Source organism: Condylura cristata, unplaced genomic scaffold, assembly GCF_000260355.1.
Source record: "Condylura cristata isolate star-nosed mole 26May11 unplaced genomic scaffold, ConCri1.0 scaffold00004, whole genome shotgun sequence".
Lineage (NCBI taxonomy): Eukaryota > Metazoa > Chordata > Mammalia > Eulipotyphla > Talpidae > Condylura > Condylura cristata.
The window spans coordinates 34,539,751-34,553,146 of NW_004567105.1; the positions used below are offsets into that span (position 1 = coordinate 34,539,751).

The following is a 13,396-nucleotide window of genomic DNA, read 5'->3' on the forward strand; positions in this document are numbered from 1 at the left end:
GGCGATAGAGAGTAAGTGGTCACTGCAGTGTCTTTTCCCTTCAAAAGATCCAACTGCTGCTGAGGTAGAAATCGAATGTTGGCGCCCTCTAGTCCTCTTCTGCAGACTCTTGTGAGGATGTCTCTTCAGTCTCCTCCTGGAACACACAAGGGCACGGCCATTAATTACACCGCGGGCCTTCTCACCAGGTGCTCAGGGACGGGTTTCCACAGCACATATACTTGCTTCAAAAGAGGATGGGAATGCTTGGCAAGCCTCCCTCTCCCAGGCCTTCTTAAACTGTAATTGAGGAATCAAGCTGGTGTTTTTCCCCCAGAGCCACTGTTGACTTAAGGATTGACATCAAGGTGGCTGGTCAACAAATGTAATTCTTTGCAGTCCAGAGACCCTTAGGCCAGTGCAGGCTTACGCACCAATTAGGGGGAGTATAAAAGAAAAGAGTATATTCTTCCCAACAGCATTCTAGTCATCAGTTTAAAAAAAAAAGTGTACAAATAAGGAAAGAAAAATTAATGAGAGCATTTTTGCAGGCAGAAATAAACCCATCTTCCAGATACCAGTGATACCAGTTGATACATTTTCGGTGCCTTTAGGGACTGGCTTTTATTATTCCCACTTTACAGATGGGAAAATCAGGGACAGCAAGGAATGTATCTGGCGGTTACAGGGGCTGCAAGCGCTGGGTGGAGCCAGAGGGGTGCCAGAACCTGTGTGTGACTGTGACTGTGCCATGGGGTGGTAGGGTGAGCGCAAGAGCAGACACTGAGAAAGATCTTGCAAGAGAGGACGACTAACTTCCTTTCCAAACCGATTTCCTCATTCTTATATTTATTAAAGCGCACTTTGAGACAGTGACCAAAGTTTGGCATAAGCACTCCATCTCAAAACCTAAATCCACATCAAACAAACATTTAATGGTGGGCTAGCCAAGCAGAGAAAATCTAATATATATGTTGTTGCAGGCCCTCCTCTTCCTATAAATCTAATTCCTTCTCCTCTTTTCCTTTTTCTGATTCCTTATGGCCCTGGAATTTATTGGAGTTTCTGCAAGTTGGCTTGAACTGCACAGTTCTCTTTCCTTTTGCTTATTTAACAAATGTGCAGTACCTTTCAGACTTGGGTGGTAAAGCGGAGACAATAAACATTTCTGATAAAAGTGTCGTTAGTGAGAGGATGATTTTTATCAAATGCTGCACATTGTCTCCTAAGACGGCATGTGAAAAAGATCTGCGAGAAGAGGTAAACATTTACTCCGGCAGCAAACTGAGCTCCTTTAAGAATGGTCAGCTTAAAACAGCTTATAACAGTCTTCATACTTTAATAGATTTGATTTTCCACATGGCTTCATTTTGTCTGGGTGGCTAACTGATACAATTTATACCTCTCTTCCTTTCCCAGGTCACTACAGTACACCATTCAGTAAAGAATGCCTTAAAGCCTGTCTGCATTATATGACCAAACTTCCATTCATTAGTGTTTGAAACACTTCAGCTGTGAAAGGGCTCCTAAATGCTACCATGTGTGACGCTTTTGCGTAAAAGCAGCAAACGGGAGGGGGGCAAGCCTACATGAACGGGCACTCACACACTCACACGAATGCACACACACACACACACGCTCTACCCTGTGCTTTAATCACAGGCCACTGCTTACTACAAACCCTTTGGAAAAGATTTCAAACATTCTCTTCCCCTGAAGACTGAGAGAGCTGTAAATTCTGGGAATAAACACACCTACAAATGAATGGAGCCTATCTCTCTCTCTCTCTCTCTATATATATATATATAGATGTATACATATATAAAACCACAGCAGCATCAAGTCATGAGATTTCACACCGGTTTTGTTTAGTCTGCTTTGGGTATGTGGGAAATGTGGAACGGATGAAGCTACCTCCCCTCTCCTCCCAACCCCCGAACTGCAGGCTTCACATATTTAAGCAGCAGGTTTATACCTCTTGATAGGCAACAGGCCACGACCCCCAGGTTCTTGATGGAGTCCTGGTTACTAAGGAGGATGTCGCATGATCAAAGCCATGGACAAAAGAAGGAGAGACAAGCCAAGGTTCAGCTGGCCTATGACCTTGTCTTGTCACTTAATATTTAAATTCCAGAAAGTCACCAAGCTGTTCAGCAGACAGACACTCTTCATTCATCTCCAAATGACTCATGGATCATCATGACATGAGGTGTGGGCCGAGGTTACCACTCCAAAAAAAAAAGGGCCATCCTATAAAGGATGGCAAGAATGAAGAATGTTCTATTTCTCCTCAGGGTTAACCAAGGAATGGAACTCAATGAAGCTGGAAAACCTCCTGGATGTAATTATTCCATTTCCAACTGCTCCATTTTTCTATACTACCTGGAAACCAAAGTACTTTCAAGTCCAGAAGGATATAGAATTTTCAGGCCATGAACTCGCAAAGACCTCATAGTAGCTGGAATGTGATGGTTTTTCAAAAAGTTCTCAGAAACTTTGCTAGATTGGAGTCTATTCAAAACTCTGAAATACAACTAACTCAGCTGAAAATGATGGTTCCTCAAATTGTTACCTTTCATGGTTCTTAATGCCACCTGGAAAGTTGTTTCATTGCTGTATCTTCTGCTAACCTTGGCAATCTTCTATTAGTAGCTATCAGTTGTTTGGGCACGTAAGTAGGATGGGAAGGTGGGAATCTCACTCAGTCAAACTTTTGGAGGTAATGGGGCTCTTAAATGCCCAGAAGAGAATGGTGGTTTTCCCCAAATGTCTAGTTAGTGGAGAACTTTCTCCTCTTGGCTTCACCCTGACTGGCCACCCTTCAAAGGATGGCCTTGCCTCCAGGTAGATGACCTTGGGGGGTGCTTGGCATTTCTCTGAAAACCTCTACTGTCAGCAGGATAATGAGTGGCCTTTTGCTTCCTGTGTAGCTGCTGTGAAAGAACGTGTTTGATTGAGAGAGAGAGAAAAAAATCTTCCCAGTGACGAAGTCACAAAAGTATCATGGGCTGCTCTAAGTGTCATGGCCAGTTGGACCCCACAGGGAGCCCAGCTATGGTGTAAAAAAAGTAGAGAGAAACCAATGATGGTGGGAATAAGCAACTGTCTGTGATGTCCCCAGGGTATCATCGTTCCATACAGCATAGGTGGGAGGGAACCCCCTGAGACTCCATCCTCTTCACTAACTCAAAAGATACTGCTATTTATCATAGTCAGTAGCTTGCACCTTGAGATGTTTAAATTGCTTCATGTTTGCAACATATGACCAAAGGACCTTTGATCCTGCGTAGCCCCCCAACAGCAGCTTTGAGCTACAAGGAGACTGAAATTCTGCAGCCAAGAGGTACCCGTGTCTCATTAGGGGCTAGTCGGCAAGGTGGGGAGGCCAAACAGCACAGTCTGGTCAAGGAGGGTTACCCCTGGAACAGGCTTCAGGAATGCAGGATGAAAGGCCTTTTCAAAGCGGAAGTGTGCAGTGACATTTTTATGAGCACCAGCCGCTAAGGCCTCTAAACACTGAACAGCTCCCCGCCATCCACACAGCTACTTTACAAAAGACAACTGAGGCTACACCACACCGCAGCAAAAACACGGGAATTACTTTGGCAGAAAATTGATGAGAGGGAAAGGAAAGTGGGCAGCGTTAGAGAACCATATTTTTCTTATGACTACTGGCAAATTGCCCTCATTTTGCCTTAGTTTTTCTTTTGTTCACACACAAAAAAGGGATTTAATAAATGTAACCCTTTCATTGCTTTGGTTAAAATCTTGAAATATGCTTTGCACATAGCTCCATTCTTTTGATTTTGTTCAACAAAACTCAGGCGGCATGCACCTCTGCGTACTTTTTTCCACTAATGAATCTAGAAGGAGGAAGACAAAAGCCTGAGATTCAAATTTGTCCCCTAACGCCTGACGGAATTTTCAAGTGTCTCAAGAGTTTAATCATACAACTTACCACACAGCCACAGTGAGGGTTGCGTTGGAGGAAAACTCAATATTTAATGCGATAGCTGAAGCTCTGGGTTTAATTTTCAGATGCAGACTAAACAGCAGGTCGGCAGTGGAAGGGAAGCCAGTGGATTCTAAATGGATCCGAGAAATGGCAGCTCTCTCCAGGCAAACCTCAGGAGTTACGTCCCCACGACCCCACAACCCTTTTGTGTGTGGGAAGGCTTGCAAAGTCCCGGAAGTCCATGTTGGCTAAGAAGTCCTTACTTCTTCCCTCCCCTGTCGCCCCACACGAATAATTCTGCAACTCTTTTGTTATAAAATGCCGCAGTTAAAAATATATTTGTAATTTAGGCTGACTTGCCAATAAACCTACAAACACCTGGTGATCTAGAAAAAGTATTACAGTTTAATGACCTATCTCTTTTGTCATCTTAGTGTGTTCAAATCCTTAAGGACTCCGAAGGACACATCTGAATCTTTCCCACATTCACTACATCTCTAGGCTCGCTCATCAGAACTGCTCATCAGAACCGCAAGAAGGGTTCTCCCCCTCAGGGCAATAACCAGAGGCCAGTTTTTCGAGTTCCATCTGCAGCTAAGAGACCTGAAAGACCACAAGACTGAGTTTTTCTTATTTCCCTGTCAGATATTTTAATTTAAAATGCATTGGGACTGTTTCACTGAGTGGAAAGTGATTATTTCCTCCAACTAGGAAAACTTTATATCAGATTTGTACAAACATGTTAGATGGAACCTAGGTAATCCACATGAGCTTGCCAGCGCAAAAGATCCTGCTGAAAATGCAAGGCGGGAAAGAAGTTTTCCAAAAGGAGTCTCACAAAGTGAGGATATTTATGGACTTTGTACCCAGTCTCTATTTTTGACTTTATGTACATGGAAATGCACAAGTACCAGGACGCCCTTGCAGATGTCATCATTAGCTTAATAATACCATTTTCAAGTCCTTCGTGGGGCATGTTTAGGGTAAAGAAGCGTTAGTCCTATGCATGTTAGTCCTATGTGTCCCTCAAAACGAGCACCAAACCCAGAAATATATCAATAGCAGGGAAGTAACTTATTCCCACTGTGTTAGACCAGGAATGCAAATACCCTTCTGGCTGTCCTACAGGGTGTGAGAAATAGTGTGACAAAGCTTTGGAAGAAAGAATAAAAATCCTATAAGCCTTTAATGTGGAACTTTGATTATTAATTATCATCACTCAACACATGTCTATATCTTCATCTGAGATTCAAATGATAAATTGTGGAGAAATAACAATTACTACTATAAAATAATGCTTCCCAAAGAAAGCAAAATTAAGTCATCTTAGATTTCTAAAACACACTCCTTTTTGTCTTGTTCCTGCCCTTGATCTGAGTTCCCTTGCTGAAAACATTGCAAAAAGAGGTATAAGATTCAGCCCTGGGATACTACAAATATCATCCCTTGGATGAAGGGCTATTTAAAAATATCTTCAGAAGGGAGTCACATTTTTCAGATGGGGAAATCATTTTCTGTAAGTTTCGGGATTCTGTGAGTCACAATTTCTGAGAATCACGCGCTTGGTCAATTTTCCACGCCAGTTCTAAGTCTCATTGAAGAAACCTCATGTTTAAAAAATAGCTAAAGATGTAGCAGAAGAATTTTTGCATGAAGAAAACATTTAAAAGAAGGAAGTTTGCTTCAATACTTCTAAAACTGTTGAGGAATGTGTTTATTTTTATGCAAAGTAGTTTTTAAAAATGGTTAGGTTAAAGGCTGCAGAGTGGTTAGATTCCAGCTGTGCTTATTGATAGCACAGACAGGGGAAGCCTTTTGTCTTTGATTTCTACATGCACAAAATTTTGCATATTTGTTGTCAGGGAACAGAGCATTTCTGGATTTTAAAAGTCATTATTGCACCAAGTGTTTTTCATTATTCTTATAGGATTTCTGAATAAGATTACGAAAAATCTATAATAATAAGTCATAATTATTAAACTTATATTTACCAAATAGCAAACACTTCCCGACAATAAAGAAAGTATTTTGGGCAAAGGAACGTTATTTCTATTCACACTTTAAAGATTTTCTTAGAAAGTCCAGGTTTTAAAGCCAGCTATTTGTGTTCATATTATTTTGAGTCAGTAAGTTCAGACAACATAAGAGATTTCCTATCTTAAATAAGTAATTGGTTTTGATTCAACTCACATTAAAAAAGCAAAGGAAAAACATTTGGTAACATGCACAGGAAAGGCAGGCAGACATTAACATTTTGTATTGAACCTAATCCACACTTTGCCACATAGTTAAAAACAATCAAGCTTAAAACAATACAAAACAATAACCAAGAAAACTCCTGGAGGAAATCTGTAAAGTCCAGGACACAAAAGCTCACCTTTTAAAGATTTACATATTACTTCAAACTGAGAGATGTTCTGTTAGAAGTTTTCATCATCTCTACCACACAGTCTTTGCTAAGGAACAACTGTCTTCACCTTGCCAATATTCCTTATTCCCACTGCTAGCTAAGCTAATCCTTTTCTATGCTTATAGTTAATAAGCATTTTGATATGCTTCCTCTCCTTACCTTGTGCTGTCATATTCCTGAGCTGCCTCATTGAAAGGGTTAAACGCTGGTTTCTACTTTGTTCTTTCCTTCTCTTTTGACCTTTGCAATGTCAGAGGTCAGGGGTTAAATAAAAAAATATTTCCTTTACAACAAAACAGTGTCTGCCACTCAGGGCCAGCTTTGATAGAATTCTTCATTTTTTTGCCAGTTGGTACACCAAATATTTATTGGCCCACAAAATGTTTTACCAGCATGAAAGGGCAGAAGTAGAAATCGAAATAAATCAGTACTCTTTATGCCTGAGGTGATATAAATCACCACGGTCCTCGAGTGAGCACAAGAGTGCCCGTTTGCAATTCTGATTTATTATGAACTATTTACTGCATTGGCCAAAGTACTGCGTAAAAGATGAGAGTGAGGGTTGGAATGCTCTCGCCTCTGCCTCTTGCCTCCTTTGTATGTCTAGACTAAAAGCCCCCAGTAAAAATGCCTTCTTTGAGACCCAGATGCTGACGGCAATTCAGCCACTTGCTTGTCCCCAAATGAAATCTCTCATTTTGCTCCAAACAGTGTTTAGGTTGTTTGAAATACAAACATCCTTAAAACAGCCCTTGAAGTCTCTGTAAAAACATTCACCTTCTTTTTTGAAAGGAGGGGTGGGGGGGGGGGAAATCCCATGATAACCAAAGCATACTTTGGTTTCTTTGCCCTGTACACACCGCCCACAGCAGATGTTACTTGCAGGTAAAAGCTCTCTTTCAAAATAGAAAGCTTTTGTTTCCAGTCTTTTGGAAATGGAAAACTTCCCAATTCTCTCACTGGGACACTGAAAAGAAGCAGGTTTATACCTGTCTTAATTGCTAGAGGGATGGTTTGCCACAGCTATACAACAAGGAGGAAGTTGGGTGGAAATGAAGGAGAACTGTTAGGATTTTAAAACCTGTGTTCCCCTTGGGTAGGGCACATGTAAGGGGGAAATGTCTGAATTATAAAGAGGGAGTCACTTGTAATCGCCATTTAGAGCCTTAAGAGGGGACATCAAGAAACAGTGAGGTATCTGATAAACCAGGAAAACCTTTTGGACGTCTGAGGTGGTGTAAGATTTAGTCTTAGGAAAATAAGAATTTGAGAAACGAAGCTCCTTCTATCAATAACAACAGTATGTCTTATGGTTCTTCTTAAAAAACAAAACAAAGCAAAACAAAACGATGATAGCAAGAAAACCTATCACCATTTCCTACTAAAGAATGTAATCCATATGGCTGAGAATTCAACTGCCTCAAATTGCTAAAAAACCAGGAAATGAGCTAATTTCTATTTGTTACCTATTTTATCACATTCAATGAAAACAAAGGCAAGTTCCCTAGTAAGCTCAGTTATCACTGGTTTTGAATGAAAAAATAAGTTGGTGTGAATTTTGCAGATTTTCTTTCTCTTTCAGATTTTTTTCCCCCTCTCTTTCAGATTTTTAAGAGACAATTAACTTTCCCATTAGAATCATGGGGATGCATGAGGTTTGCTTTGGTGATATCGAGTGGACAGTCCAAGCTACTCCCATCACCTTCCCCTGCAGCAGGGTTTCCCTTACATTTTTATTCCACTCCAGACATCGGTAGTTAATACACACAAACATTAAGGCATACTGATACTTTAGAACTAATTAGAATACAGAATTTTCCAGAATGTAAATCTCTGGAAATAAAAAAAATCTAACATCCACAAATAAGTCAGTATAATAATTACTCCTTGAAATTTATGTAATTATAAATCTCTCAAAATGCTTTTGGGAGTAAGAGAAGAGGTGTTGATACTATCCTGTGGGTCTGTTAAGCCTAGATGGCTCATCCAGCCTCCATTTTAAGAGCCCAACCCTACGAGGCACCTTTCACATCAATTAGGAGTATAAAGCTAGAGCACCCTGGGAAGGGTCTACATCATGAGGTATGACCCGAATGCATGGGGGGCTGTTGAGTGATGTGTAATGAAGGACCCCAGAAGCTGATCAATGGAACACCTTATTGATAAGATTGAAGTCAGGGCTGTTCCACATACCAAACTATCAGCAGATGCACAGTTCCGCCTTTTCCCCAGCTTCTTCTAATTCTCCCTTTCATTTTTGACTTCCTCACATGATTAATGCTGTATGACTGTTTTATCAGTAAAGAGGCCAGGATCTTGCTCTTCGGCAGCATCCTGCATTATGTAGCTGCTCCACCACTCTTTGTCAGTGTGGTGTTGCCTGATGCGACATTATCCCATTTCAGAAATGAGTAAAAAGGGAGAGAACAATTTACTCAATGATGAGGCTAGATGCAAAACCTACGTCTCCTTTAGTGCTGATGAGCTACTTTCTCCATTTTGCTTTAGTCAAATAAATTAATTGATCTGTTATTGCTTAACAATATTATGTAAGTTTCACAGGTACAGCTTCACACCTTGGTAAATATGTAAACTTCACAGCACTTACCACCAAAGCCCTAGTGCTGTTAACACCATCAAATTGACTCTATTCTCCCCTTTTCCCTATGATAACCACCATATTTTCTCTAAGTCTAAGTGAATTTTTGGGTTTTGTTAGTTTATTAACTTATGTGTAAAATATTTAAATATGCTAAAATCTTCATCACTTTAAAACAGAACCTGAGTGCAATCCCTCAAATTTCTGTGGCTGAAGAAAGGATAAGAGCCTGAGTTAATGCAGCTGTCATAGGGAATAGTCATCTGGGAGGGTATTTTGCAGGAGACGCAGAAAAGGAAGATATTGTTTTGAATGTAATGTAAAATTTACGTTATTCTCCATGAACTCCATGTAGTCCTCATGTTTATATAGTTCATCACTGTGTCTTGAGATAATACAGAAAAGGAAGGCAAATGAACTCACGTTCTTTTTTCTAGTTCTGGATCGGAATTCTCTTTTAAGGGCAAATTTGGAGCAGGGTCTCTAAGACAGTCATCTAGTAGAGCACCCCATCCGTCTGTGGCTCTTTGATATTCCTGCTTCTCGTGGGTAAAATTTGTGGTTTTACTTATATCATTTCTTGGTTCTACTACTATACAACTTAAGTCAGTTAGAGCCACCTTCTTTATCTCACCCCACGATCTGTTTTCTTCTCTGCTTTGAGTATACCATTCATTTCATCTCTAACATTTTTTCCTTTATCCTAATTTATATTTGCAGTTTGCCTTCCATAACTAAACAACAACAACAAAATCAAAACCTCTGGAAATCACCCCATTAAATAACACATGGTATCCCGCTCACTCATCTATTTCTCCAGTGTGCCCTGTGTACACTGACATTCTGTGGTCATTTGTTTAAACCTCTTCTGTGTGCTCACCAAATGTCCTCATCTCTCTCTGGCTGTACATTAGAATCACTTGGGAAGTTCATTAAAAAACCAAACCAAACCAAAACAAAAACAAAAAACAGGCCCTCTCTGGTGTCACAACGGGCTAGGATGTACCACTGTAAGCGAGCTGCAGCAGCTTCAGTGCGAGTTGGATCCTCACCCAGGAGGTGACCCACATGGTGTAGCAGACCTCTCCTGACCTGCCTCCTGCTCCCCTCAGCAGTGTACTTTGTCAATCTGCCTGTTCTACTCCTCACTCTGTTTCTGGTGATTCTTCTCACTGCCCCTGCACCTCTTGCTTGTACCCCAGCTCTGTATGCATAAATAATAAATAAATCTTAAAACAGCAACAACAAAAAACCCACTAAAACAAACAAAAACTAAAGCTTGAGTCTCCAGACCCAATAAGCAGAATCACCAATGGGTGGAGTTTGTAATCTATAGATTACTGTTTGACAAGTTGCTCTTTAGGAAAAGAAGTCTTGGTGTGTGGTACTTGTCAATTCCCACAGTGTAATGGCTCCGGTCACAATGGATTGCAAACTACCTACTTGACATTAGGAATGTAGAAGCTGGAAGAGAGGCTCGCTGCTGCCTCAGGTTGCTCAGCGCACCACAGATTCTGAGTAATCAATTCACTTAGATCTGCTCTTTAAGCCCAGAAGGGGGGATGGTAGGACTTTCTTATATCTTAAGATCAGCTCACATCTGGCAATCATGATTAATTTGCTCTTCTGTGTTCTTCACGATATACTTCCTTAATATGATTCTGGTGTTTCTAGCTATAGATTATAGTTAGGTCAGGGAACTTCAGGCATAAGGAATAACAGGAGTAAAGTAGGTTCCCATTTTGATTTTGCCAGAGACCTCAGAGACTGTGATTCAGTTATTGAAACCTGATCGGAGACTTCATACACGAGTAAAAGCAGTATAACTTAGATTTTCCAGTTTCCCAGACTTTTGGGGGGGGGATAATTTGGGGCCATCAAACATGGAACAATTCAGTGAATAGACGTATCGGACATCGTGACATATTTTGTAGAAAACAAGGCCTGTATCAAGTCAATGGAATATGGAGTGTCAGGTGGATAAGACAAAATCTGATGTTAATGAGTTGTTTTTATGTGACACTGAAGGGAAGGTTTTATTTTGAAAACCTTTTTATTTTATTTTGTGTATTTCTATGGTTTTTAATGATACAATCTCAGACTATGTATTCCTGACTCTCAAGCACATTTTCAAGAATAGTGCAATGCTGACAAAATCAAAACTAGAAAAATACAAATTAAAGGTTTAATGTGGTTGTGTTTTTCACTTTCTTTTCTATATTAATTGGGAGAAAAGGTCATAACTGCCATCTCTTACCTGAGCAGGCTTCTTCTGAACAACTTGTTGTGGCTAAGGAAGAAAAAAAAAAAAAGAAACATTAGATTTTAAAAGGAAACATACGTGATAAAAACAACTAAGTATGTATGTTTTAAATATAGACAATTGTCTCTGAAAAGTAACGTGCATAATTTAATCTTTTTTAATGAGTTCAGAAGGCCATACAATTATTGGTACAATTTAATTTCAAAGCATTTTCATATCCTCTAAAAGTAACCCCATGACAACCCCCCTTCCCTCTTGCCTGTCTAGCTCCCAGCCCCTCCCTACCCCACTGACAATCTACTTTCTGTCTCTAGGCATTTGCTCAATCTGAACACTTCACAGAATGTAATCATACACCCTGTCATCTTTGTATCTGGTTTCTTACACTTAGCCTGATGTTTTTCTAGGGTTGTCTATGTTGTAGCACACATGAGTTCTTCATTCCATTTCATTGGTAAGTAATATTCCACTGTGTGGATATACTGCATTTTGTTTATACTACATCAACCTATCTGTTGATGGATACTAGATTGTTTCCACTTTTTGGGCATCATGAGCAATGTTGCTATGAACAGTCATATACAGTCATACACATACACAAATTTTACTGTGGACCCGCGTTCATTTCTATTGGGTAAATGGTAGGAGTGGGATGTCTGTGTCCTATAGGTAACTCGATGTGCAAATTTTTGAGGAGCTGCCAGCATGTAAGAAGCAGCTGCACCATTTTACATTCCTACCAGCAATGTATGAAATTATTACTTGCTATTGTAAAATGTGATCTTGATGGATTATTTCCAGTGTTTCTTCTCACGTCTAAACATAAGCCTCACTTATTCTATCTACACATCCCTGAGACTGATGAGTGTATTGAGTCACACTGATGTGGATAGTGTCGTGCTTTCCTGGTCCAAGTGAAAGAAACAAAATGGTCACACTTCTCCCAAATACCAGAAGTGAAGGCAAGTTTTCTATATCAGGGGGAGTAGAACCCCAGCTCCTTTTCCTTCCTCTCAGAATTTCAGTGAAGATGTGATATTTCATTGCTTATTAAGTTATGTTCTATAACAATCATCAGTCTTTTTAAAAAAAGATGACCAAGATCAATAGAAACACAAAGGTAACATACTTTTTGTTCACTGAAAAAAAGTTCTTCCCTTTGACATTTAATCGCAGAGGAGGGGACATCATAAAATAAAAGCCCAGGTTTTAACATGATGTTTTTCTCCAGGGTCAGTCACAACAAGGTTGATTAGGACTTCGTGCCTCTTAGGATTCAAAAGTGTGTGCAAAGAGAGTATTCATTTCAAAAGAGTCATTTGTAAGAACAGACCAATTTTCTTCCTTCTCTTTCTTCCTGCCGATTACACCTGTACACATGTTTACTCCCAAACCGTTTCAAATCCCCACACATTCTCACAGGCGGGCTGGTTCCTACGGCTGAGAAGTCCCCCTCCTTTTTTGGCCCAGGATTGCACATTCACGTGACTCCAGCACACTGCAGGGCTCAATGAAATCCTCTGAAAGGGCTGCCAGCTCACCCAATTTTCCATGAATTAGGTCCTGACACTTCAATGAGGGGAAAGACAATGTCTGAAACTCTGCCAGCCCTGGCTCCCAGCCTAGTCCGTGTCACAGAACTTCTACCAGCTGCCCTTCCACACAGCACTTCATACTTTTCAGACCACCAAACAAACAGACCCTTGAATACTTTCAATGCTGGTTGGATTATGGCTGGCCCAGTGCTTTTCCCCGCCTCTGGCACCCAATGGCTCCAGACTGTGCTGAGAGAGTTTTTGTTGTTGTTATTTTGTTTTGTTTTTATTTTTATGAATGGCTCTGGTAGAAAATGCAGACAAAGCGTAATACTACCGCCATTCATAAAAAGGAAAAGGAAACAAACTGCTGTCTGGAAATCTTTCAGGACACTAAACAAACTGCCAGACGCTTATCTTCCTTAAGGCGTTGTCTCCTAGCTCAGAATGGTGTTGAGACCTTGAAACCCGTTGTCCCCCAAAAACATGGTTGCAGTATATTTTGATAAGTAGAATGGAATCTTATCAATGATGCATAGTAATCTTTTTTTAAAGATTTATTTACTTATGCATACAGAACTGGGGTACGAGCCAGAGATGCAGGGGCAGTGAGAGGATTCACCAGAGACAGAGTGGGGAGCAGAACAGGCAGATG

The 13,396-nt window shown here is 40.4% G+C and overlaps 1 protein-coding gene across 1 annotated transcript in view; it reads right to left on the minus strand.

Moving 5' to 3' along the window:
* Positions 1 to 88: 88 nt before the first annotated feature.
* Positions 89 to 13,396, minus strand: part of HMGA2 (high mobility group AT-hook 2) — a 126,196-nt gene continuing 112,888 nt past the window's right edge. The window contains exons 4-5 of the mRNA XM_012735150.1: positions 11,201 to 11,233; positions 89 to 136 (exon numbers count right to left, since the gene is read on the minus strand). Coding sequence (XP_012590604.1) covers positions 89 to 136; positions 11,201 to 11,233 — 81 coding nt within the window. The remainder of the gene's footprint in view (positions 137 to 11,200; positions 11,234 to 13,396) is intronic.